This window comes from Nanorana parkeri, unplaced genomic scaffold, assembly GCF_000935625.1.
Source record: "Nanorana parkeri isolate BGI_ZX_2015 unplaced genomic scaffold, ASM93562v1 scaffold199, whole genome shotgun sequence".
Classification (NCBI taxonomy): Eukaryota; Metazoa; Chordata; class Amphibia; order Anura; family Dicroglossidae; genus Nanorana; species Nanorana parkeri.
This window is the reverse complement of record NW_017306467.1, coordinates 802,792-824,160: the sequence shown is the minus strand read 5'-3', so window position 1 is coordinate 824,160 and position 21,369 is coordinate 802,792. Positions and strand designations below refer to the sequence as shown.

At 40.9% G+C, this 21,369-nt stretch overlaps 1 protein-coding gene across 1 annotated transcript in view; it reads left to right on the top strand.

Annotated features, from left to right (window-relative positions):
• POLE (DNA polymerase epsilon, catalytic subunit) overlaps positions 1 to 21,369 on the top strand; it is a 55,364-nt gene that overhangs the window by 18,470 nt on the left and 15,525 nt on the right. The window contains exons 13-36 of the mRNA XM_018555522.1: positions 414 to 546; positions 728 to 841; positions 1,414 to 1,626; positions 3,883 to 3,990; positions 4,076 to 4,204; positions 4,310 to 4,412; positions 5,781 to 5,927; positions 6,029 to 6,174; positions 6,281 to 6,429; positions 6,556 to 6,648; positions 8,961 to 9,105; positions 9,191 to 9,348; positions 10,156 to 10,351; positions 11,224 to 11,438; positions 13,526 to 13,628; positions 13,769 to 13,849; positions 14,376 to 14,502; positions 17,399 to 17,604; positions 17,725 to 17,937; positions 18,024 to 18,167; positions 18,457 to 18,597; positions 18,803 to 18,956; positions 19,382 to 19,488; positions 21,121 to 21,297. Coding sequence (XP_018411024.1) covers positions 414 to 546; positions 728 to 841; positions 1,414 to 1,626; positions 3,883 to 3,990; positions 4,076 to 4,204; positions 4,310 to 4,412; positions 5,781 to 5,927; positions 6,029 to 6,174; positions 6,281 to 6,429; positions 6,556 to 6,648; positions 8,961 to 9,105; positions 9,191 to 9,348; positions 10,156 to 10,351; positions 11,224 to 11,438; positions 13,526 to 13,628; positions 13,769 to 13,849; positions 14,376 to 14,502; positions 17,399 to 17,604; positions 17,725 to 17,937; positions 18,024 to 18,167; positions 18,457 to 18,597; positions 18,803 to 18,956; positions 19,382 to 19,488; positions 21,121 to 21,297 — 3,502 coding nt within the window. The remainder of the gene's footprint in view (positions 1 to 413; positions 547 to 727; positions 842 to 1,413; positions 1,627 to 3,882; positions 3,991 to 4,075; positions 4,205 to 4,309; positions 4,413 to 5,780; positions 5,928 to 6,028; positions 6,175 to 6,280; positions 6,430 to 6,555; positions 6,649 to 8,960; positions 9,106 to 9,190; positions 9,349 to 10,155; positions 10,352 to 11,223; positions 11,439 to 13,525; positions 13,629 to 13,768; positions 13,850 to 14,375; positions 14,503 to 17,398; positions 17,605 to 17,724; positions 17,938 to 18,023; positions 18,168 to 18,456; positions 18,598 to 18,802; positions 18,957 to 19,381; positions 19,489 to 21,120; positions 21,298 to 21,369) is intronic.

The following is a 21,369-nucleotide window of genomic DNA, read 5'->3' as shown; positions in this document are numbered from 1 at the left end:
TTTTTTTTTTTTTTTTTGGTTCATTGAGGGATATAGGTCCTAACCCTCTGTGTTTTATGATCATGATCATGCTCGTAGTACTGCCTTACTAAAAAGCAGAGGCATGCTGGTAGTAGCTGGGCTGCAGTTTTTGTTAGGTTTGCCAGTGTCCAATCCTCCTTATAGACAACGGTATAACCAAAGGTAAGAGACTTCCTGTGTCCCTCAATAGACTTCAAGAAAAGGTTTTTAGGGCGAGTCCAAATGTCACACTTAAGTATGTGGGTTTTAATTTTTTTTTTTTTTTGGCCATCATAATTCTTGTTCCACTCGGGGTTTCTCTTTTCAAAAATACACAACAACGCACACTGAATATTTTGAATTTGTGTATTTTATTTTATGAACCTTTTATTGAGTGTTTGCTCTTCTTGTAGGTGGGTGAGGAGAGATAGTTACTTGCCTGTTGGAAGCCACAATCTAAAGGCAGCTGCAAAAGCAAAACTGGGTTATGACCCAGTTGAGCTGGACCCAGAGGAGATGTGTCGGATGGCGACTGAGGAGCCACAGGTACATTTGTACTAGTATATGAAGTTGTGCAAAACTTATCAGCAACGTCTTTTCAATTCTAGGAATCACCCCTAAGTCGTTTTTCTGTTTGCATATTAAATCAAATAACTACGACCATTAATTCTAGTCTCTGATAATCTGCTCTTTGTCTTTATTAGTTGAACTTTTTCTTATTTTGCAGGTACTAGCCACATACTCTGTGTCTGATGCCGTTGCCACATATTACATGTACATGAAGTATGTCCATCCATTCATCTTTGCTCTCTGCACAATCATCCCTATGGAGCCTGATGAGGTTAGAGACTAATAATAAATGAATGAATAAATCTTAAAGGAGAATTATGGGGAGACTGAAATACACTCATCCTCATAATTGGAGCTGACGTGACACTAAAGCTGTCGCACGTCGGCTCTGTAGATCAAGAACTTAGTGATCACGGAGTTCCCGATCCTCTCCCTGCAGAGAGCAGTGACCGTCGGTCACCACTCCCCGCATGGATTCTCCTCTCTCTATTCCTCCAGTGCTGACTGGAGGGATGGACGAGGGACGGGGCTGTCAATCGGGCAGCAAGTTGGATCCAGACAATTTTGTCTGGATCCATCCCAGCTGCAGCACGGCTCTGCGCTGTCAGCATATTGCAGGCAATAGCCCACTATATGCTGAGTTTTGGGTAACAGGAGGACTTAAGTACATGTCCTGTGATCCTAAAGAGAGCTATGGCAAAAAAAGTTTGGGCTATAGTTCTTTTTTAATGCCTTTAAAAGCTACACTGTATATATGTTTTCCTTTACCGTGAGACTGTCTTTCTGTTAACTTATTTAGAGATTTTTATTGTATCTTTGGTAATATTTGTATGTTTTCCCCAGGTGCTGAGGAAGGGTTCTGGAACCCTCTGTGAGGCATTGTTGATGGTCCAGGCTTACCACGCTAACATAATATTTCCCAATAAACAAGAGACCGTATTCAATAAATTGACTGGTGATGGTCATGTACTGGACTCCGAAACTTATGTGGGTGGACACGTGGAGGCTCTCGAGTCCGGAGTATTCCGCAGTGACATTCCCTGCCGCTTCAAAATGGTAAATATATAGATCTTATTATGACTTCTGCTTACATTTAATTTTTGCCTACTGTTTGCAGTAGGCTTTTTGTGGATCATAAAGATGCATTTAGTTGCTCATTCCTCATTTATTTCCATCCTTCAATCTACCTATTTTAAGTGAAGCGCTTACTTCCACTGTAAATACTAAATAATTAAAACTAAAAGGAATATCCTGTGTTATCAAAAAGGAATGTCATCACTAAGTTACTGCACACCTGTGACTTCCATTGTTTTCTGTTCTGACCAGTAAATTCTAATGAATTAGGAGCTTGTATATCATATATAATTTATTTTTTTTGTCTGGCAACTTTTTTCCGGCTCCCGAGCTTGTTAGCATTGCCTCTGCACTTGCTCCGTCTCCGAAGTCTCTGAAGACTCACTTCTATCAATAGGCCTTTCAGACCAGGCATCAGAAGTACCCATGTTCATTAGTCACTTCGCACCTAATTTGTATCCTCCTAGTTTGAGCCTGTATGTTTGTGGCTGCAGCATGTCTGATTTTAGACATGGAGGGGACAGTCCGGTGGTACCAGCTGTCCCCCTGCACACTGCCCACTAACTGCTTGGCTGTATGCCTGTAGCGTCCAATGAACGGCTTGTTTGTTTGTTTTGCATATATCTACTGCTAGCAAGCAGTAGATACAGTATTTGCAAAAACATTAAAAAAAAAAAGTTTCCAAAAAGGTAAAAACTTACCTGTGTCTCCACCACTCACTCCCATCTGAAGCATCTCCGGCGGCCATGCAGGATGATGGGGCGGGCGCATGCGCTGTAGAGATCTTCGACTTGGAGAAGAGGAGAAACACAGTGGAGGTGAAAGCACGCAGCCGGGAGTGCGAATGTCGGACAGACACCATGGGACATGAGCCTGCGCTGGATCAGAGACCGGCACCAGCGCTGGAGGGATTGCTGAATACAAGTGGAAGGAAGAAGATGATCGGATCAAGCGGCATCATTTAAGGTAAGTCCTTAAGGCAGCAAGATGGGGGGGAGGGTAGATATTTGTGACTTTAATGTCACTTGAACAGCATTTATAGTGTAGTCATGTTGGTCATTAGCTTGGGAGTTCCCTTCTTGAAAGTCTTCCTAACTCTGTCAGGTGTTACCGGCCTGCTTCCCTCTCTGGGGAGGTTTTTACTACAGCCATGCAATAATTGCATCTCTGTCACAGATTGCCCAGCTAATTTCTGACCCTAATTGCAGAGGCAGCAAACATGCCTCCCCGCTGTCAACTCTACCTAATCTGTCTGAAGCCTTGGCTGATTCTGAGTCTTCAGCAGAATCACCGAAGTCATTGACTGACTGAGGAGTTGCCATCTTCTACTATTACTCCTAAATTGAAAGAGACCACTTTGGCACTCTTTGTTCACCACAGCCTAAAAATGGATGATCAGCCTGTCTGTTCTACCAGTCCTGGAAGGCTGAATGAAAAAAAACTGACTGATTTCTCCATCAACACTAACATATTGGATGAACGGATCTCCCACTGTGTCCTTTTGTATTCTGATAGTGGCACCAACTCCTGTCAGAATACCCCAACAGTGCTTGTTGCTATTCGGCTATGGGCGAGTACACTTTTTCCCTAGAAGAGGAATCCTAAGGTGTGGACTTGTTACTTCTCAGAAGCATGCCTTTCACTTCACTAGACCCTCAACCTCCTAGATGAGACCCTCTAAGCTTGGTTTTACTTCCACCCACAAGACCTGGCATTCAAAGGATGCCACCTGATCTTCAGTTAACGTTTTGCCCGGTAGACATTTTGGCCTCTTCTCATTCCAGTTTTGGGTGTAAGGTCCTTTTTAGGTGTCCTTTTTAAGCAGCAAGCAGTTCCCCATTCTTGTTCTTTATTTAGCTGTGTTTGACCATGTTGTCCACCCCCAGTTGGAGTGCTTTTGGACATCCCAAATGTTTTACTTCCTGTGCCCCTTAATTGATGAGAGAGAGAGAAAAATATTTTTTTTTTTATCACCATAAAATCATTTTCTTAAAGTCCATTGAGGGACACAGATCCTACCCCTCTGTGTTACTAAAGTGAAGCATGCTGGTAGTGAGAGGGCCTACAGTTTTTGACAGTGTCCAGTTCTTCTGTAAGGGGCAGTGTAGCCAGAAGGTTTAAAACATCCTGTGTCCCTTAATGGACTCAAAGTACAAAAACACTTTTATCCAGCTTACCATTGTGACGGCTGTGCTTAATTTATTCAAATGATTGTGATTATGCTTTTGTCTCCTGAAGAATCCAGCTGCCTTCGACTTCCTGCTTCAGCGTGTGGAGCTAACACTGCGTCATGCCATTGAAGAGGAAGAGGCAATCCCTCTCGAACAAGTCACTAACTTCCAAGAGGTAGGTACATTAGAGCTCTGACTGTGACGCTCAATGGTTGTTTTCTTCTACCGTCAAATTCATGCTGTCTTTGTCTGTTTTTAAGGTCTGTGATGAAATTAAGAAGAAGCTTACATCTCTAAAGGAGGTTCCAAATAGAATTGAATGCCCCCTTATTTACCATCTTGATGTGGGAGCTATGTATCCCAACATCATCCTCACTAATCGTCTACAGGTTAGTGGAAAGATGGATGTTTTGTTTGTGTTCTTTGAGAGGTAAACTCTGATTTAAAACTCTTCTGTTCTTGGTCTCTGAGAAAAATCAATTATTTAATTACAGCCTTCTGCTATGGTTGATGAAGCGACATGTGCTGCTTGTGACTTCAACAAACCAGGAGCCACCTGTCAGAGGCAAATGACGTGGAAGTGGAGAGGGGAATTTAGTAAGTGATGTGTGTGTTCATGGGCTTAAATTTTCACTGTGCCAAAATGTTGTAGTTAAGTTGCCTTTGTGATTTAGACACCACCAACCATACCACAGCAGTCCTCTGTGTGTTATCCTTGTATAACCATGCCCACACTTTTTATTTTGTCCCCTAGCCCCATGAAACCAGGTAGGATGATGCCACTTTTGGCAAATGCAATAAGGCTTAATAATCTTAATACTAATTGGTGAACTAGACATGAGATTTTACTGAGCTTGGAGCAGTGGCTACATTACACCACACATGGGAACCATGGTTAACAAAAGTAGCCACCCTCCAGAAGACAGGACAGTGTCAGCACCAATTCGGAGATGATTTGAGGATGCACAGCTGAGTGATACATAAAGTACAGTATTGTTAATAGGATACATGAATGCATTTTTGAGATTTAATTCCTGAATACTTTGTTTTTGAAAAATGTTGTGTCTTTACACAGCATGGTCAATTTATAAGCTTTATCATGCCTTGATATATATGTATATTGTATTACTTCTATGCTGTGGAACTCTCTGCCAGATAGGTACCTGTATCTAATCTTCTGAAAATTCATACAATGCAATTAAACATTTTGTCCAATGGTGACGGGCACCTGTGGTTCTTAAGGCACAAAGAGGGTATTCATCCAAATAGATTTGTTTTAGTTTGGCAGGTTGAATGATACAATTTCATTGGATCTGTCCAATCACAGGGTTTTTTTTCCAGATTAAAAATTGTTAATTTTAATGTCTAACTGCGGCCTACAGTAATGTTCTTTGCTAATGAAGATATTGGTCAGGCTTTTATTGATTTCCTTAATAGAAGACATTAGCACTGTCTTGAGGCTGGTGACATAAATATATATCTAAAAAACTGCCCACTGGAGACATGGGTATCAGTGGATAAAGTACTTTTCTTGCCTTACCTTTTCCGTGTGAAAGTGGTTTCAATGTATGCCGACCTAATATAATTTCCGAGTGATTTAGGAAAAAGTTTAAGAATAAAAGCCGTGTTAAATGGAACTTTGAAAAAAAAAACTTAAAACCCTCTTATACTATTTTTTTTTGAATTTTTTTGTTTGTTTTAGGTGTTGCCAGGTTAGCACTATAGTTCTAGTCTAGTCACTGCTAAGCTCCCTGCCTGTTAAGCTGTAGTGGCAAGACATAGCTTTCCTTATTTTTGTGACCTATCTAAACCTAAAAGTTAATTTAAGTTAGCCTCTGCCTCCCTGTTCATTTTATTGATGTAAATCAATTCTTTATTGTGAGCAGCATAGTGATTCTGCCACCTTTTTTAGTATTTGGAGTTTAACTTGCACAAAAAATTTGAGACTCCATCTGTTACTTGCAGTGCCAGCTAGTCGCAGTGAGTATCATCGGATACAGCAGCAGCTAGAATCTGAGAAATTTCCTCCACTCTTCCCCGGAAACCCACCCAGAGCTTTTCATAACCTGAACAGAGAAGAGCAGGCCAAGTATGAAAAGAAGCGACTTGCAGGTGAGCAGAGAGTACAGATGATCCTGTTACACCCAGTTCTGTATATATACTGCAAGAATCGGTGGGTAAATGCTAGTGTGTGTCCTTTTCTTTTCTTCCAGACTATTGCAGAAAAGCCTACAAGAAGATCCATGTAACAAGATTAGAAGATCGCGTAACCACCATTTGCCAGCGGGAGAACTCCTTTTATGTAGATACTGTGCGAGCTTTTAGAGACCGCAGATATGAGTTCAAGGGACTGCACAAGGTGTGTAAGAAAGGCATGCAGTATGTGTACTGTAATAGTTGTTTTTGTACTCCTGCATGCTTTGTAAGAGGGGGGAACCTCACGTCTTATATATTGCTCTACAAAGGTGTGGAAAAAGAAATTGTCTGCTGCGTTTGAGAGTGGAGATGCTGCTGAAGTGAAGAGATGCAAGAACATGGAGATTCTTTATGAATCGCTACAGCTGGCTCACAAGTGCATCCTCAACTCCTTCTATGGATATGTCATGCGAAAAGGGTAGGTTTTAACAAAAGGCAACGATTTGGTTGTGTTTTTTTGTAGATAACAAAAAAAATGTACAGATTTATTTATTTGAACTGGACAATTACTGTGTTGTGACAATAACATCTGTTCTTTTTACAGGGCTCGATGGTATTCTATGGAAATGGCTGGTATTGTGTGTTATACAGGTGCTAATATTATCACCCAGGCTCGAGAGCTGGTTGAACAAATTGGGTGAGTCATGATTAAACATCCCCACCCCCAATCCCTACCGATTTTTGTGTGCGATTCCCATTGATTTTTCTTAAAGAATTATACCTGACCTTTTTTTTTCTGACTTCCTCTTGAACTTCGTTCTGAACAATGCACTTTCTGTGCCTAGGCATTCTTGAGCATCATAGCTGTATATCTACAGTGTAACATAATCAAATCTCAATTATCATTCTGATGTTACTACTGTGCTGCTCCCTGTTCTTGCTGGAAAGGAAGCTGTACTTGGGGACCTGCAGTGCAAGGAGCTCCCTGCTTCTGCGTCATTCATTCTGTGCTTACCTCTACATTTCCTGCTGCTACTTGTATGTTACCACACCAGTCAGCAGCTAGGAGCTTATAGGTACTGCGATTAGTCCTTTGCTTGCCTTTTTTAAGCACAGCTTCCACAGTTCGTGTCCTCTTCGTACCCATAAAGAGTTGGCACACGTTATATTTTAGACTTCCACAGAACACGTGCAAGAAAGGTGCAAAAAACATGCAACTGAAAAAGTAGTGCAAGCTCTGAAGAAAACAGGTGCAAAAAACATGCAGTTGAAAAAGTAGTGCAAGCTCTGAAGAAAACAGGTGCAACACACGTGCAAAAAACATGCAGTTGAAAAAGTAGTGCAAACTCTGAAGAAAACAGGTGCACAACACATGGGCGGGAATTTATCAAAGCACTTCCGCTATTTTTCTATCCTATCTCATTAAATTAAATTCTTTTCCTCCTTATTTGCGCCTCATTTATCAATGCAGCCTAAGCCCTGTTAATAAATGTAATGACATCACAAAATGCCATATGACTCTTCTAGACAGCGGTAACTTACCGAATCCAGCGCAAACTGACTCCCTAGCCGCAACTGTCGCAAATATCCCCACGATTCTGCTATACAGTTCGCTATAAGCTCATGGTCGCTTTAGCGACCATGAACTTATAGCAGAACTATTCCCCTGACTGTCCCTTTTCTTAAAAACCAGTAGAATAAGGTGAGAGGACGGAACCCCTGGCAGGGAGAATCTGGAGCGATGTAAAACACCAGTAACCTCGATCCCTGTATTGGTAAACGGTTTATGCGTTTCTGGGGCACGCTCCCCTTCATCAGAACCAATCGGCTTTAGTGTTTTTATTTTTCCAAGCTTTGAAAGTAGCTAGTGCATACATACAGTGTTTCAACTATTTAAGTTTTGTTGTATGAATTGTTTGTATCCTTTTGTGCAGCTGCATTTGTCAGTCTGCGGCGTATAGATCATCCTGGTTGAGAACTGGGAAATGACTCCTTATAGTTTTTTATTAACCATCAGTTAATTTTGGTCATACTATACAAACTATAGGGGTACATCGTGTTTATTAGCCTTTAACCCCTTCGTGACGGGAGACGTACACTGTACGTCCAGCCACAAAGGGACCAAATAACTTGTCACGTACACTGTACGTGACGAGTTATTTGCTGCTTTAGAGGGCTGTTAACCGCTGAGAATCAGCTTTTAACATTCATTAATGCATGTCGCATCCACACTATGTCCATTCCATGTATGACATTATATTGTGGATTAGCTTGAGCTGAATAGTATTTAGAGATCACTTGCAGCTGCCTTCTCTAGATGAGCCTCCAACACCGACTGGATGATTGGACTAAAAATCCCATGTGACCCTCTCCATCAAAGATTTAAGACAGGATACAGGGGGTATTCATTCATTGGTTCTGATGAAGGGGGCGTGCCCCAGAAACGTGTAAACCATTTATCAATACAGGGATCGAGGTTACTGGTGATTTACATCGCTCCAGATTCTCCCTGCCAGGGGTTCTGTCCTCTCACTTTATTCTACTAGTTTTTATTCTACCGAACTGTTGTAAGTACAGCCATTAGAGCTGCGTGTTTTTACTATTCAATAACATTTTTACACTATGGAGGCGCTCTCTTTTGTTCCTTTTCTCACAGACTGGTGGTCCATCTAATCTGTGGGAGCTGCCTCCATCGTGTTTGCTGTATTTTTACTGCTGGGCTCTTTTTGGATTTGAAGGCGCCGGTGTTTTGCAATATTCCATACAAGTTCTACCACACGCAATTGCTATGATAAATTCCCCCCACACTGTTCGCGCATTCAGGGCCCAACTGCTTTATTTATCTTTTCTGCTTTAAAGACAGTGCCGGTCTGTCTCTTTATTCTGGATTTTCTATATATCACTGTATTGAATAGCTGTAAGAAAGTAAACCGGTCAAGTGTTCCAATAGGTTTAATTTGTGAAGATATTTTGTGAATGTCATGTGATTTTCCCATGTTGTTCATTTAGGAGACCACTTGAGCTGGACACAGATGGGATCTGGTGTGTTTTGCCAAACAGCTTTCCTGAGAACTTTGTTATCAAATCCACAAATGCCAAAAAGCCAAAAGTGACAATATCCTACCCTGGCGCAATGCTCAATATCTTGGTGAAGGTGAGATACTTGTTAATGCAAGATACGTTCAAGTAGAACAGGATACTGGTATACCAAAGAACATGATTGGTCTTTTCTCTTTCAGGAAGGCTTTACAAACCATCAGTACCAGGAACTTGTTGACCCAGCTAATCTGACCTATGTAACTCGCTCTGAGAATAGCATATTCTTTGAGGTTGATGGACCATATCTAGCCATGATACTACCAGCATCCAAAGAGGAAGGGAAAAAGCTGAAGAAGAGGTAAGTTTAATGATTTCCACGTGGTAGAGTGGAGTTACATGTTGTATTTGGGCCAAGCTTGCAACAAATCCCTCATTCTACAGATGCAGCAAAGTCCCTTTAGTGTCTCTTATTGTTTCCCTCTTCCTTGTGATTTAGCAAGAATATTTTCATATGCCTATACATGACCATTAAAGGAGAACTATGAGGTGAGTGAAACTCACTCATCCTCATAGTTCGAGCCGACCTGTGACAATGAAACTGTCACACGTCGGCTCAATAGATCGGGAAGTGAGTGAACGCATACCGTCGCTCGCTCACTTCTCTATCATCTACCTCATCATCCCCGCATGGATTTTCTCTCGCCCCCCCCTGACTGGAGGAATGAACGGGGAAGGGGGCTGACACAGCTGGCTCCGCCTCTATATAGGCAGCTATATACACAGCTGGCTCTGCCTCTATATAGGCAGCTATATATAGACAGCTGGGTGGATCTCGACAGCATTGTCTGGATCCGTCCCAGCTGGGGCAGTCTCAGTTCAGTTACACAAGCACTTTCGGGGCCACACAGGGTCCCTTCACTATGCCTATGAAGGGACCCTGTGTGGCCCCGAAAGCGCTTGTGTAACTGACATGAGTTTGCAATAAAATCTACGAACTTTGATCCTATAAGGATTTGGTGTGCTGGTGACGTTTCTGCAATTATACTGAGCTTTGGGTCGCGGGAGATGGTTAGTATATGTCCTCCCGTGACCCTTTAACTATGGGGAAAAACACTTACCCCATAGTTCTATTTTAAATAGTAAATATGTTTTACCTTTTCTTTAGATATGCAGTTTTTAATGAAGATGGCTCACTTGCTGAGCTCAAAGGTTTTGAGGTGAAACGTCGAGGTGAGCTGCAGCTAATCAAGATATTCCAGTCGTCTGTGTTTGAAGCTTTCTTGAAGGGCAGTACACTAGAAGAAGTTTATGCATCAGTAGCTAAAGTTGCAGATTACTGGCTGGATGTTTTGTATAGCAAGGTAAGTGACACAGGATTCTACTTTCATGAACAATGTTGTTTTAAAATTATAAAAACTTTATCGTGCCTCTTGGTCTTCCAGAAATGCACTCATTTCCTTGACACATCAGTGCTAATGAGTGCCCCCCTGAAGCTTACCAGTTATATATTTACTTGTCTCCTAGTTATATTTTATCTGTATCCCATGCCTCTGTTCAGAAATATATATTAAAGCTATTCATATGTTTACTCAATAAAAAACAGTAAGGTGCAAGTGGGGGCAGTAGGGGCAGGCCAGAGCCAGCAACTGCAGCAGCAGGTTGAGCTTTACAAATTGGAGTGCCCTGGTATTCACAATGCTCCATAGAAAAAAACTTACACAGTGGAATCTGGAAATCTATAATCTCCAATTTCTGTAGACATTATGATAATAGTGGCTACTTTACATGGAATCTCTAACGTTAACACAATAAAAATCATCTTGCGTCTATGAAGAACAGAACATACCAACAACAACTTTCATTGCTCCTCTGCCATATAGCCAGCAGATCTGTTCGGTTATCTTCTCGCCTTAAGTTCCTATTGGCCAATCAATAGGATTGGCCGCAACAATCGTTAAAATAAATATGTGGGAGGAAACAGGCAACCTTCGCCACTACCAGGAAGTGCACAAGCTGTGACTGATTAGAATGGCCCACCACTTGTCGTGCGTTTTTTTAATGCAAATCGCGCGACAAACGCGCATATTCGATACGCCTATGTGTGAACCCAGCCTTAAGGTTACCATCAGTTTATCCAGTAAATCAAATTGTATTTACCACTTTACTGCAAGTATTGATTTAGTTAAGTGGCCAATTTATGATGGGACATACGTGTGTGTGTGTATTTCTTAAGGCTGCCAACATGCCAGACTCAGAGTTGTTTGAGTTGATCTCCGAGAATCGCTCCATGTCCAGGCGCCTAGAGGATTATGGAGAGCAAAAATCCACTTCAATCAGTACTGCTAAACGTCTAGCAGAGTTTTTAGGAGACCAGATGGTGAAGGATGCTGGACTCAGTTGTCGTTATATTATATCTCGCAAACCTGAAGGGTCTCCTGTAACAGAGAGGTGAGGTCTGATTTTAGTTTGTCATGTGGCAGAAATGTACTGCAAAGATGGTTTGACCTCGGTAGTAAGTAATATACCCATACTGATATTTGTACAGCTACTGCTTTAATCCTTGCAACAATACTGAAAATGAGAAACGTAACACTTAAAAAAAAAAAAAAATGTACCCAAATAAAAAGTATTGCCCTTGCATGTTTCTTTAAGAGGAGTGCTTTAACAAAATACCCTATGCATCCTCTGCTTTTTCTTATAAAGACATATACAAGTGCCATGCTTTTTATTTGTGCATATATTAATGTGTCATGGGCATTATGGTGTACACTGAGTGGTTTTGCTTTTTTTGTATACTCTGGCATAACTCACAATAGTTTAGATTTTGATAGAATGTCCTAATTTACCAGACAGAAATGGTTGTGGTTTAAAAATATGGTTAAAACCCGTGCAATGGTTAGTCAAACTGCAATCATATAATTATGGGAGGAACCATTGCAGACATTTGCAGGATCCCCGCCTGTTATTTTAATCTTGGCTTATTGACATAGTCCATTGCTAAAATGGAACCAGGATACAACCAGTAAATTCTGTGAAAACTTGCATTCTGCAAAACTGTTTAAGGCCACTTACTAATGGGCCCTTTGAGTGGGGAAAAAGAACCTAATATCCAGTGCCACCACATAGCAGCCAGTTGCTTGTATGGAAGGTCCGTTTTTCTTGTTTTGTGCCTAAGATACCAGGTTGCTCTGGTATGCAGTCTGGTCCATCTTTGGGCAATCACTGTGATAAGTGGCCTTACTTGGGAGGTAGTGAAAGGTTAGAAACGTTATTGGAATTTGCATACTACAGTCACTGAAGTGGTAAACTAACCTTAAAGTGCCTGATATGTGGTACATCACAGAGCGGGCAAATCTATTTTCTTTTAATACTTCAGATTCAATTCAAATTCAGCAATGGTATCCCGCATACTTCTACCCTCCTGATTGCTATCCTTATTTTCTATTCTTTACTTTGTTTTAGTCTTTTAGTAAGGTGCATACATAATGATGCAAAGGTTTATGTAGTAGATGTTCAATGTTGGTAGCTCAGAGCTCCCAATGTTGGTAGCTCAGAGTAGCAAGCAGAGCTCCCACAGCTGAGGGAGATGCCCCACCCTAAATCCACCACACACAAACCTCCCCTTAAAGCTGGCCATACATCTATAGATTATCTGCAGATTTTCTGTGGTCAAATGGAAAAAGTGCAACAGATTCCTCCATCTACGCTAAACTGTGTGGATGGAGTAATCTCCCACTGGGGCAAGCTTCAGTATCTTGTTTGTTGGGCCTGCTGGCTGTCAAAATACCTGAACAATGCCTGCATCCAATCAGATTGTTCAGGTATTATGAGAGCCAGCGGGGCCGACTAACAAGATACGGCTATTCCTCACTTAACGACAAAATCCGTTCCTACGACCAGGTCGTTAAGCGAGGAACTGTATACAGTACTGTACTGCATTAGTATAGTACTGTATAGTGTTGAAGATGTACTGTAAATCAGTCAATAAAGTATTTACCGAGACTAGCAGCGTAGAACGGAGTACAGCACTGAAGACCGTGAGACGTCGCACTGCCGCTGCAACGTTCCCGCACGTACGGTCGGAGAGCTGGTCGTAAGTGCGAGTGGTCGCAAAGCAGCTAAGTCGTAAAGTGAGGAATATCTGTACTGAAGCTTGGCCCAGTGGGAGATTCCTCCGACCACACAGTTAAGTGTAGATGGAGGAATCTGTTGCACGTTTTCCATCTGACCACAGAAAATCTGCACATAATCTATAAGGTGTATGACCTTTACACTAACCCTGTCTGTCCCCCTCACTAATGTAAACGAAATCTCTTCTTATGTCTACTGCACCAAAACGTATTCATGCCAATAAACCATAGAAAGTATGTGATTGAATTGGCACGGTCAGGTGGTGGTCTGGTTTTTGTGGGTAACCTCAGCAGGCATTTGTTAGCCAATTTTGGAAAATTCTGTAGGTTATGTTTCATGTATTTAATTTCAAGATGTGAGTGTTTTATTTGGTTATTTATTTTTGTCTGCATCTTATTTTCTAGAGCCATTCCACTTGCAATATTTCAAGCTGAGATGGGAGTGAAGAGACATTACCTGCGCAAATGGCTGAAAAATCCATCCCTGCAAGACCTAGACATCCGTACGGTCAGTAAAGACAGAACTCCCTATCTGAATATCTCTGGATCAGTGACTTCTAGTAATGAAAGCATTTGATCAACATTTTTAGTACAGTTTTTGTATAAATCCCCTTCATATCAGATTTTTTTTTCTCTCCTGTTTTGTAGATTCTAGATTGGGATTATTACATTGAGCGACTAGGCAGTGCTATCCAGAAGATCATTACTATTCCTGCAGCATTACAACAGGTATGATCAGCTATCTGAGAAGAGTACTCTGGAGCTTTGTTGTATGCCAAGAAACTTTTTGCAATTATAGTGTGTGTGTATTATATGTATATATAAAAACAATTCTTGTGTATATAATCTGTTTTAGTGTTCATTGAGGCACACAGGTACAGACTGTGAATTTTACTGCCACCACAGGAAGATTTTGTACTGCCAAACAAAAAACAGTGCCAGCCTGGTGATAACCCCTCCAACTTTCTTCATGCCATAGTTATTTGCTAGTATCTCTGCTCTGCTGAGGAAATTCTACCTTTTTATTACTATGTTTTTTTTCCTTCAATCAAGATTCCCTGCAAGCTACTTGAGCTGGTCTCTATATGTGACTATTCACATCAGGGTATACTCAGCAGTAGCTGTATACCTACATTGCATTTGTATGGACATTTCTTTGTGGACAAGCACCCAGGCATTTACCTTATAAATTGAGTGCAAAAGCTACCCTTGGGACGACACTGAATAGCACCTTCAATTCTCATCCTTGGTTTAGGTGAAGAATCCTGTCCCCCGCGTGAGACACCCAGACTGGCTCCATAAGAAGTTGCTTGAGAAGAATGACATCTACAAGCAGAAGAGAATTAATGAATTGTTCACTGTTGAGGGCAAGAAACAGGTTTGTTTTAGTCTATCTCAGAAAACCTATTGTTTTACCGTCTTAAGTGCCTGCATATCAGACTACTCTCCTAAGTCTATGTGCACAGCAGGTATTTGTCATTTTTGAACATTATGCCATTTAACTAGGATCTTCCTTTTTTAAGTGCCAAATACATTTGTATAAAAGCAATTTGCTGCAAAGGAACTTTGAAGGGAAGCCCGTCCACGGTGACTCGGTGACCAGAGTGGTTTCCTCGTCACTGGAGGGACGCGCACGCGCGCATACACACACACACACACACACACACCCACCCACACACACACACACACACACACCCACCCACACACACACACACACACACACCCACCCACACACACACACACACACACACCACACACACACACACACTCTGTAGCAGTCAAGTGATTATCACACACTTCTGTGATTCCTCAAGCTCTCCTGCAAGCTGGAATCCTTGTGTTACCACTTTCTTACTGCTCACACACCAGACACATGACTCACGGTTGTCTGCCAACACCTACAATTTGGCCTCGGACTGGTCTGCTAGGGAACCATACACATGCAGATCCCTCTCTTGCAGATCTGCTAACTTATACACACTGATCTGCAATTTCATACAGGTAAAGCTCTATCTGTCCTCAAAAAAGGGTATAAAATTAATTTCGGTACAGCGTTGCATGACGGAGTAAATGTCAAAGTACCGCAGCGCTGAATACTGAAAAATGGCCTGGATGGGAAGGGGGTTTAACACCGCGGATGTCAACTGGTTAACAGTGAACTAATAAACGAGCGTACAGACATTAGTAACAAGAACCAATCTCTCTAGGAGGATGAATTTGTGGTTTAGTACACAGAAGGCCACTTATTTATTTTATATTTTAATATCCCTAGGCAGGCAGTGCATAAGAAAATATGTACAAATGTAGAAAGAACGAACATGGCATACAAAAAAATGTTGGCTACGGACATAAAATAGAAGTAAAACAGAAAAACTTTACCGTTAGGCAGTACTTTGTCTTGCTGGCGGGAGAACGCCAGAAACCTGTACACGCCGTGTTATTACACACTCTCCCAGACAAATGCCAAATTCATAGTTCCAGCTTCCCAATTTATTGTGATCTGGGTGTGGGACGGCCTCTAGCCCTTTGACCATTTCTGGAGGTGTGACCCTACCTGCTGGGAGGGGAGGTTCTGCTTTCTGAAGTGGCTATAGGTTTTGGCCCCACTGGTTCTGATCACTGGATCGTGGGGTAGGATTTTCGATACCAGCACGTTGGCCTGATCGCAAGCAAGCAGACCCCAAATAACCGTTTTTTCATTTTCTAGAGAATTGTCAACCTGATACCTACAATTGTATATGTGCACGTAGCTTATAAAATGTACTATCAGAAGGAATTAGTTGCATCTCCCTATAACTGATCAGTTAGATTTTATTAAAGAGGAAACCTAATTCCTCTTACCTATAAAGGTGATAACCATTCCCAGTCGGTAAGAAGCCAGAATATACATATATCTTGTCCCCTGCTGTGGTCTGTAGTTGGAAAGTCCAGAGATGTGACCATGCACCTTACAGGGGCATTTAGCAGCTGAGTGTGAATTAGGCCTGAGCTGCCTATGCAAATTACAAAGGTGACGTCTGGTTTCCTGTGAACAACTAATTTATAAAATCTCTGGCGATATCTATTCCCTCTATAAAGTGATATCAGTGCTTATTAATTCCCTCTATACATTGATATCTCACATTCCATTAAAGTTGTATGTTTAAATGTTTGGCATACAGCATAAATATTGCCCGAGTGAAAATAAATTGTACTTGGTTATAGTGACTAATTATCAAAAGAGTGAGGTTGCTATATTCTGTTACTAAAATTTTACTTGTATTCAGATGGCTTGTTTCTTGAATGTTGGCAAAAACATTCATCTAATAACCCAGTAATGATTGGCATTTTATTGTTTGTTTGTCCATTGGGTGGAGCTGTTCTCTAAATGTCTTGAGTGTGAACACGTTTTTGCTTTGGTATCATTACAAATTATGTTAGTAAGCAGATACAGATGGTGGTTATTGTTGTTGCATAGCCTCTGCCTTTACTAAAATGAAAGTAACCTGTATTCTAGACTTCATAGTGGACTTATATTCATTAATATTTAGTCATTTCCTGGCAATGCTTGTTTTTACCCTTTTTTCTGTTTAGGAGCAGTCTCATTAAGTCTTAATTATTAGTTGTGTGGTATTTGAGTTGCATTTGTAAAAATACATGCGCTTCCATTGACAATTTCCATGAAACCATTGTGGTTTAGTAACTACATCGGATGTAACATGCACCCTGTTTCCATGTTTTCTGTTTCCTGTTTTCTTTACTAATGGAATTTTCCTACCAGAGCAAGGATATTAACATGAACTTTAACCCACAGTAAGCTGGAAATTAATCCAGTATAACATTTCTGTGTTGATAAAGACCTTTTTTTGCCAGGAGTCATACTGAAAACACACATGCACACACTGCATTTCACAGTGCAAAGTTTTTTGATGCTAAATTATGCATCTAGATTATGGTGTCAGGTCAGATTTTTTTTTTGTCACCTCGGTCATTGTAATCATTGTCACTTTTTTTTTTTTTCATACAATTCTGGAAGAAAAAAAAGGTTGCAGCAATTTAATATTGTGGTTAAGAAACTAGTGACATTAAATATATGAGTAAAAGTAGCATCAGACTTTCTAAAGAAACTGTTCAAGACGAGTAGATGTCATGTGGGCATGGTTGCTCAGTAGTTGTCTTGAGATTAGACAGGTCTCAAATGTTTTGTAACAGATGAAAGACCAGCCTTGGCTTATATGTTCAGTTCCTTTCTATTTATGCAGTAAAATATTGCTGATTTTTATTATTTTAAGGTTTCAGCTCAGATCCAGGTGATGGATCCCTCTCAGACTCCAGATATTGAGGATATTGGCGTTAGTAAACGCCTTCAGCCTGCCATTCCTATAAGTACAAAAAGGAAACGTATACCAGCAACCGAGGAGAGCCAGGGTGACTCCCAGGATGTGGCACTTACACAGTCTTGGAGAGAAGTCCTGGGTCCCCCTCCTCCTCTGGGTACCACAACAGTGAGTACATTTTTTTTTTTAAACTGTCTTCTTTGTTCTGTTCTGCTTTATTCACATGGTTTTGGTTTCTGGTAGTTGAAAATGTATGTTACCCAGTTTGGTGAAACCTTTCTCCTGTAGGAAGAGAGACTTCTCTGGTTGCGTTACCACAAGAAAAAGTGGGAGCTACAGGCACGTCAGCGCAAAGAGCGTCAGAAGAAGCGTCGTTTAGAGGATGGAGATGCAGCTCCTGGAGCAGGAAGTATAGTCCGGGAAACCCAAGCTGCTGGGTTAGGCAACTTCCTGCGTAGAACGGCTTGCAGCATTCTTGACATGCCCTGGCAGATTGTGCAGGTTTGTAAAATCATGTATTCATTTATTTTTACAATGAAACTGATGCAACATACTAAAAATGTACATGTGATTCTGTTTTTATAAAGATTGGAGATAGTAGCCAACCAGGTATCTTCCGCTTGTGGGCTGTGATTGGCAGCGACTTGCACTGTATCAAGATCAATATACCACGCATTTTCTTTGTAAATCAACGTGTGTCCAAAACCGAGGAGGGGGCAGTGTACAGAAAGGTGAGAATCTCATTGCTTTATCTTGGAATAACTATCAAATCTATCCAGGCTGGGTTAGTGCTGTTTAAAATCTTTTGCAATACTGTATATAGTGCATATTGTAGTAGCAGTGAATGTCTCGAAGTGAGGAATGTTTGTTAGGTTAGTAACCTTTTTATATTTTGGGTTTTTAGATTTAATTTTTTTCATGCAACAGGAAAAACTTTATACATGTTAGTATTGTCACAAGCAGTTATTTCTAGCACTTTGTGATTATACAATAAACTTTTATCTATCCCATCTTCTGCAGGTAAACAGAATCCTACCTCGCTCCAATCCAGTGTACCATCTGTATGAATATTCCGTGCCTGAAGAGATGTACCAGGAGCACATCAATGAAATCAATGCTGACCTGTCTGCCCCTGACATTGAAGGAGTGTATGAGACTCAGGTAGCGGCACACTATGGTTTTTCTGAAGCAGCAGTAACATTTTAACAGCTGCTGCATGCCATGTGCTTGTATGTAAAAACAAATGTTTGACCTAACAGAGATTATCTCTGTTTAGATGGACAAAATGTATATTACAATAAAAATAAAACAAACCTGTTTACTGAACATGACGCTGTACTTATTAATCTGCAATCTGCATACTTAGGTTCCCTTGCTGCTGCGGGCCGTGATCCAACTTGGATGTGTGTGCATGGTGAATAAGCAGATGGTTCGGCACTATTCTGGAAGAGAAACGGACACATTTGAGCTGGATTGCTTGGAAATGAAGTCATTGGCACAGTACAGCTACTTAGAGCCAGGTATTTTACTACATTGTTTATTTAAATATGAACATATTTTAACTATATTGGTAGGGGAGGTTGGCACTGTGGCCTTGTCTCAGCATTGCCTGATCAGTAAGAAGTATTTGTTACTCCCCTGGTTTGTCCTAGCTTCTGTTGCCAAGTGCTCAGGTTACTTGTCACCATCCAAGCACATGATAGTTGCGGTAGGGACATTAAACCTGATCCTTTGGGGGCAGCGGTAGATCTGGTTGGTTTTCTGTAAACCGTAAGCTACCTAAGATTTACGCAGAAGCATTTTTGATTGTGCAACTCATAGGTGGCTGAAATAAACGCCTATATCAAGTGGTCCACAGATATCCTTTACCTCAACTTCTAAATTGTATCTTATTTATGTTTACATGCTAATGCACATGATTGTGTTTTTAATTTTCTTTTCCCAGGAAGTATCCGTCATATTTACTTATACCACAATTCTCAAGGGCACAAAGCACTTTTTGGACTGTTTATACCATCGCAGAGAAAAGCTGCTGTGTTTGTAGTGGACACGGTGAGAGCCTATTGTATCTTTACAAGTAAAACCTGATCTACTTTTTGCTTTTCAAAACTAAAACAAAAGAAAACATTTGGCTAGAGTTCAGTTTTTAGTATGTTGGTGCCTTATATTTTCAAGCATGTTTAACTGCTTCAGGACTGCCTAGCGTAAATAAACTGAACATCCTGAAGCAGTTTTACCAAGATCACGGCTGCTGCAGCAGCATCCATGATCTTGGCACAGTTTTAAACAGCTGGCGATGGGTGTTCACATACTAGAGATCTGGTGGCTATAGAGCCGCCCAATAGCTTGCACTGTGCCGCGGAGTGTAACTCATTTCTCCCCCCAGCCGCTGGCTACCACGGGCTCTCTGCTGTGCCCCGTGTGGGCCTGGGACCGGCATAGTGGGTCTGTCTTCTTTGAGCAGAGGGAGATCAGCACACTTCCGAGCTGCTGACCTCCTCTCTGATCACTTGACCCAGAACCAGAAGGAATGTGTATTACATCACTCCCGGTGTCACTGTGTAATTTCTACAGCTCCTGTAGCCAGGAAAATAAGCTGGTGAAGCAGTCTAATAGACCCTTGATGTCTCCATAAAGAGGACCTGTCAAAGTTCCCCTCTTACATGCAAACGCGTGTCGGGTGCGCCTACATGACGAAAACTACGATTGTGCCCCACCTTTTACATATCGCCGTGAACGTCGGCATGAGAGAAATAATTCTAGGGCCACCAATCACAGTTAATACTAAACTGATGGTAGTAAAAGCTTTTAAAGCGTCACCTATGGTAAATTTTGGGTATTGTAGTTTTTTGCGATTTCACGGGCACGTGCAGTTTTAAGGCTCGAAATGTTTGGTATCTATTTACCCGATGTGACCCCCATCTAAATCCCCATTATATTTTACCAAAAGATTGGGTATTCTGTTTCTGTGCACTACATTTTATTTTATTGTATTTTCTAAAAATACTGATTTGATAAACATTTGTGCAAATACCGTGCAACATAAAAAATTGAAATTAGCATTTTTATTCTACAGGGCCTCTGCTTTTAGAAAATATATAATTGGGGGTTTTAAGCGGGTTTTCTAGTCCAAAATTCAGATTTCATCATGTGTGCCAATATTAAGAAATTGCTTTCTTACAGAAAGTAGTTACACTAAACCCAAGCCATTGTTGGCTTTTGAGGCGCTGTCATTGGTTTGTGGGGGAAGAACAAATCTAAAATCATAGCGGTTGATTTACTAAAGGCAAATGGGCTGTTCACTTTGCAAGGGAATTTGCAATTTGCAGGGGAAGTTTCCATTAGCTTAGTGAATCTTCACTTTGTAAAGAATACCCAATCATGTACAAGGAATTTTTTTTTTTTAAACTGCATTTTTTTTTTCTTGAACATGATTGGGTGATGGAAGTCAGCAGAGCTTCCCCTCATTCAATAAATGAAGGGCAAATTTCCTTGCAAAGTGAACAACCTATTTCCCTTTAGTAAATTAACCCCATTGTCTAATTCCTCTGTGTATGAGGGATCATAAAGGTTTCATGATTGCACAAAAACATTAAAAAAAATCTCCCTGCGGATAAATATTAAGGTAGAGGTGTTTTTGAAGTGTTCATTAATGCAGCTTGTAATTTTGTTCTGCTTATATAGGTTCGAAGTAATCAGATGCCAAACCTTGGCAATATGTATACCAGTGAACATACTGCAATGCAAGAGAAAGTTGATCCTGAGCTTTTACCTCCAGAGAAACATGTGTTTGAGGTTCGAGCAGAGACGGACTTGAAAACTGTCTACAGGGCTATCCAAAGACTGCTTTTAAGCTATAAGGTAAGCAGAATATCTTATAAAAACTGATTGTGATTTAAATATTATATTCTATATTATATATATATATATATA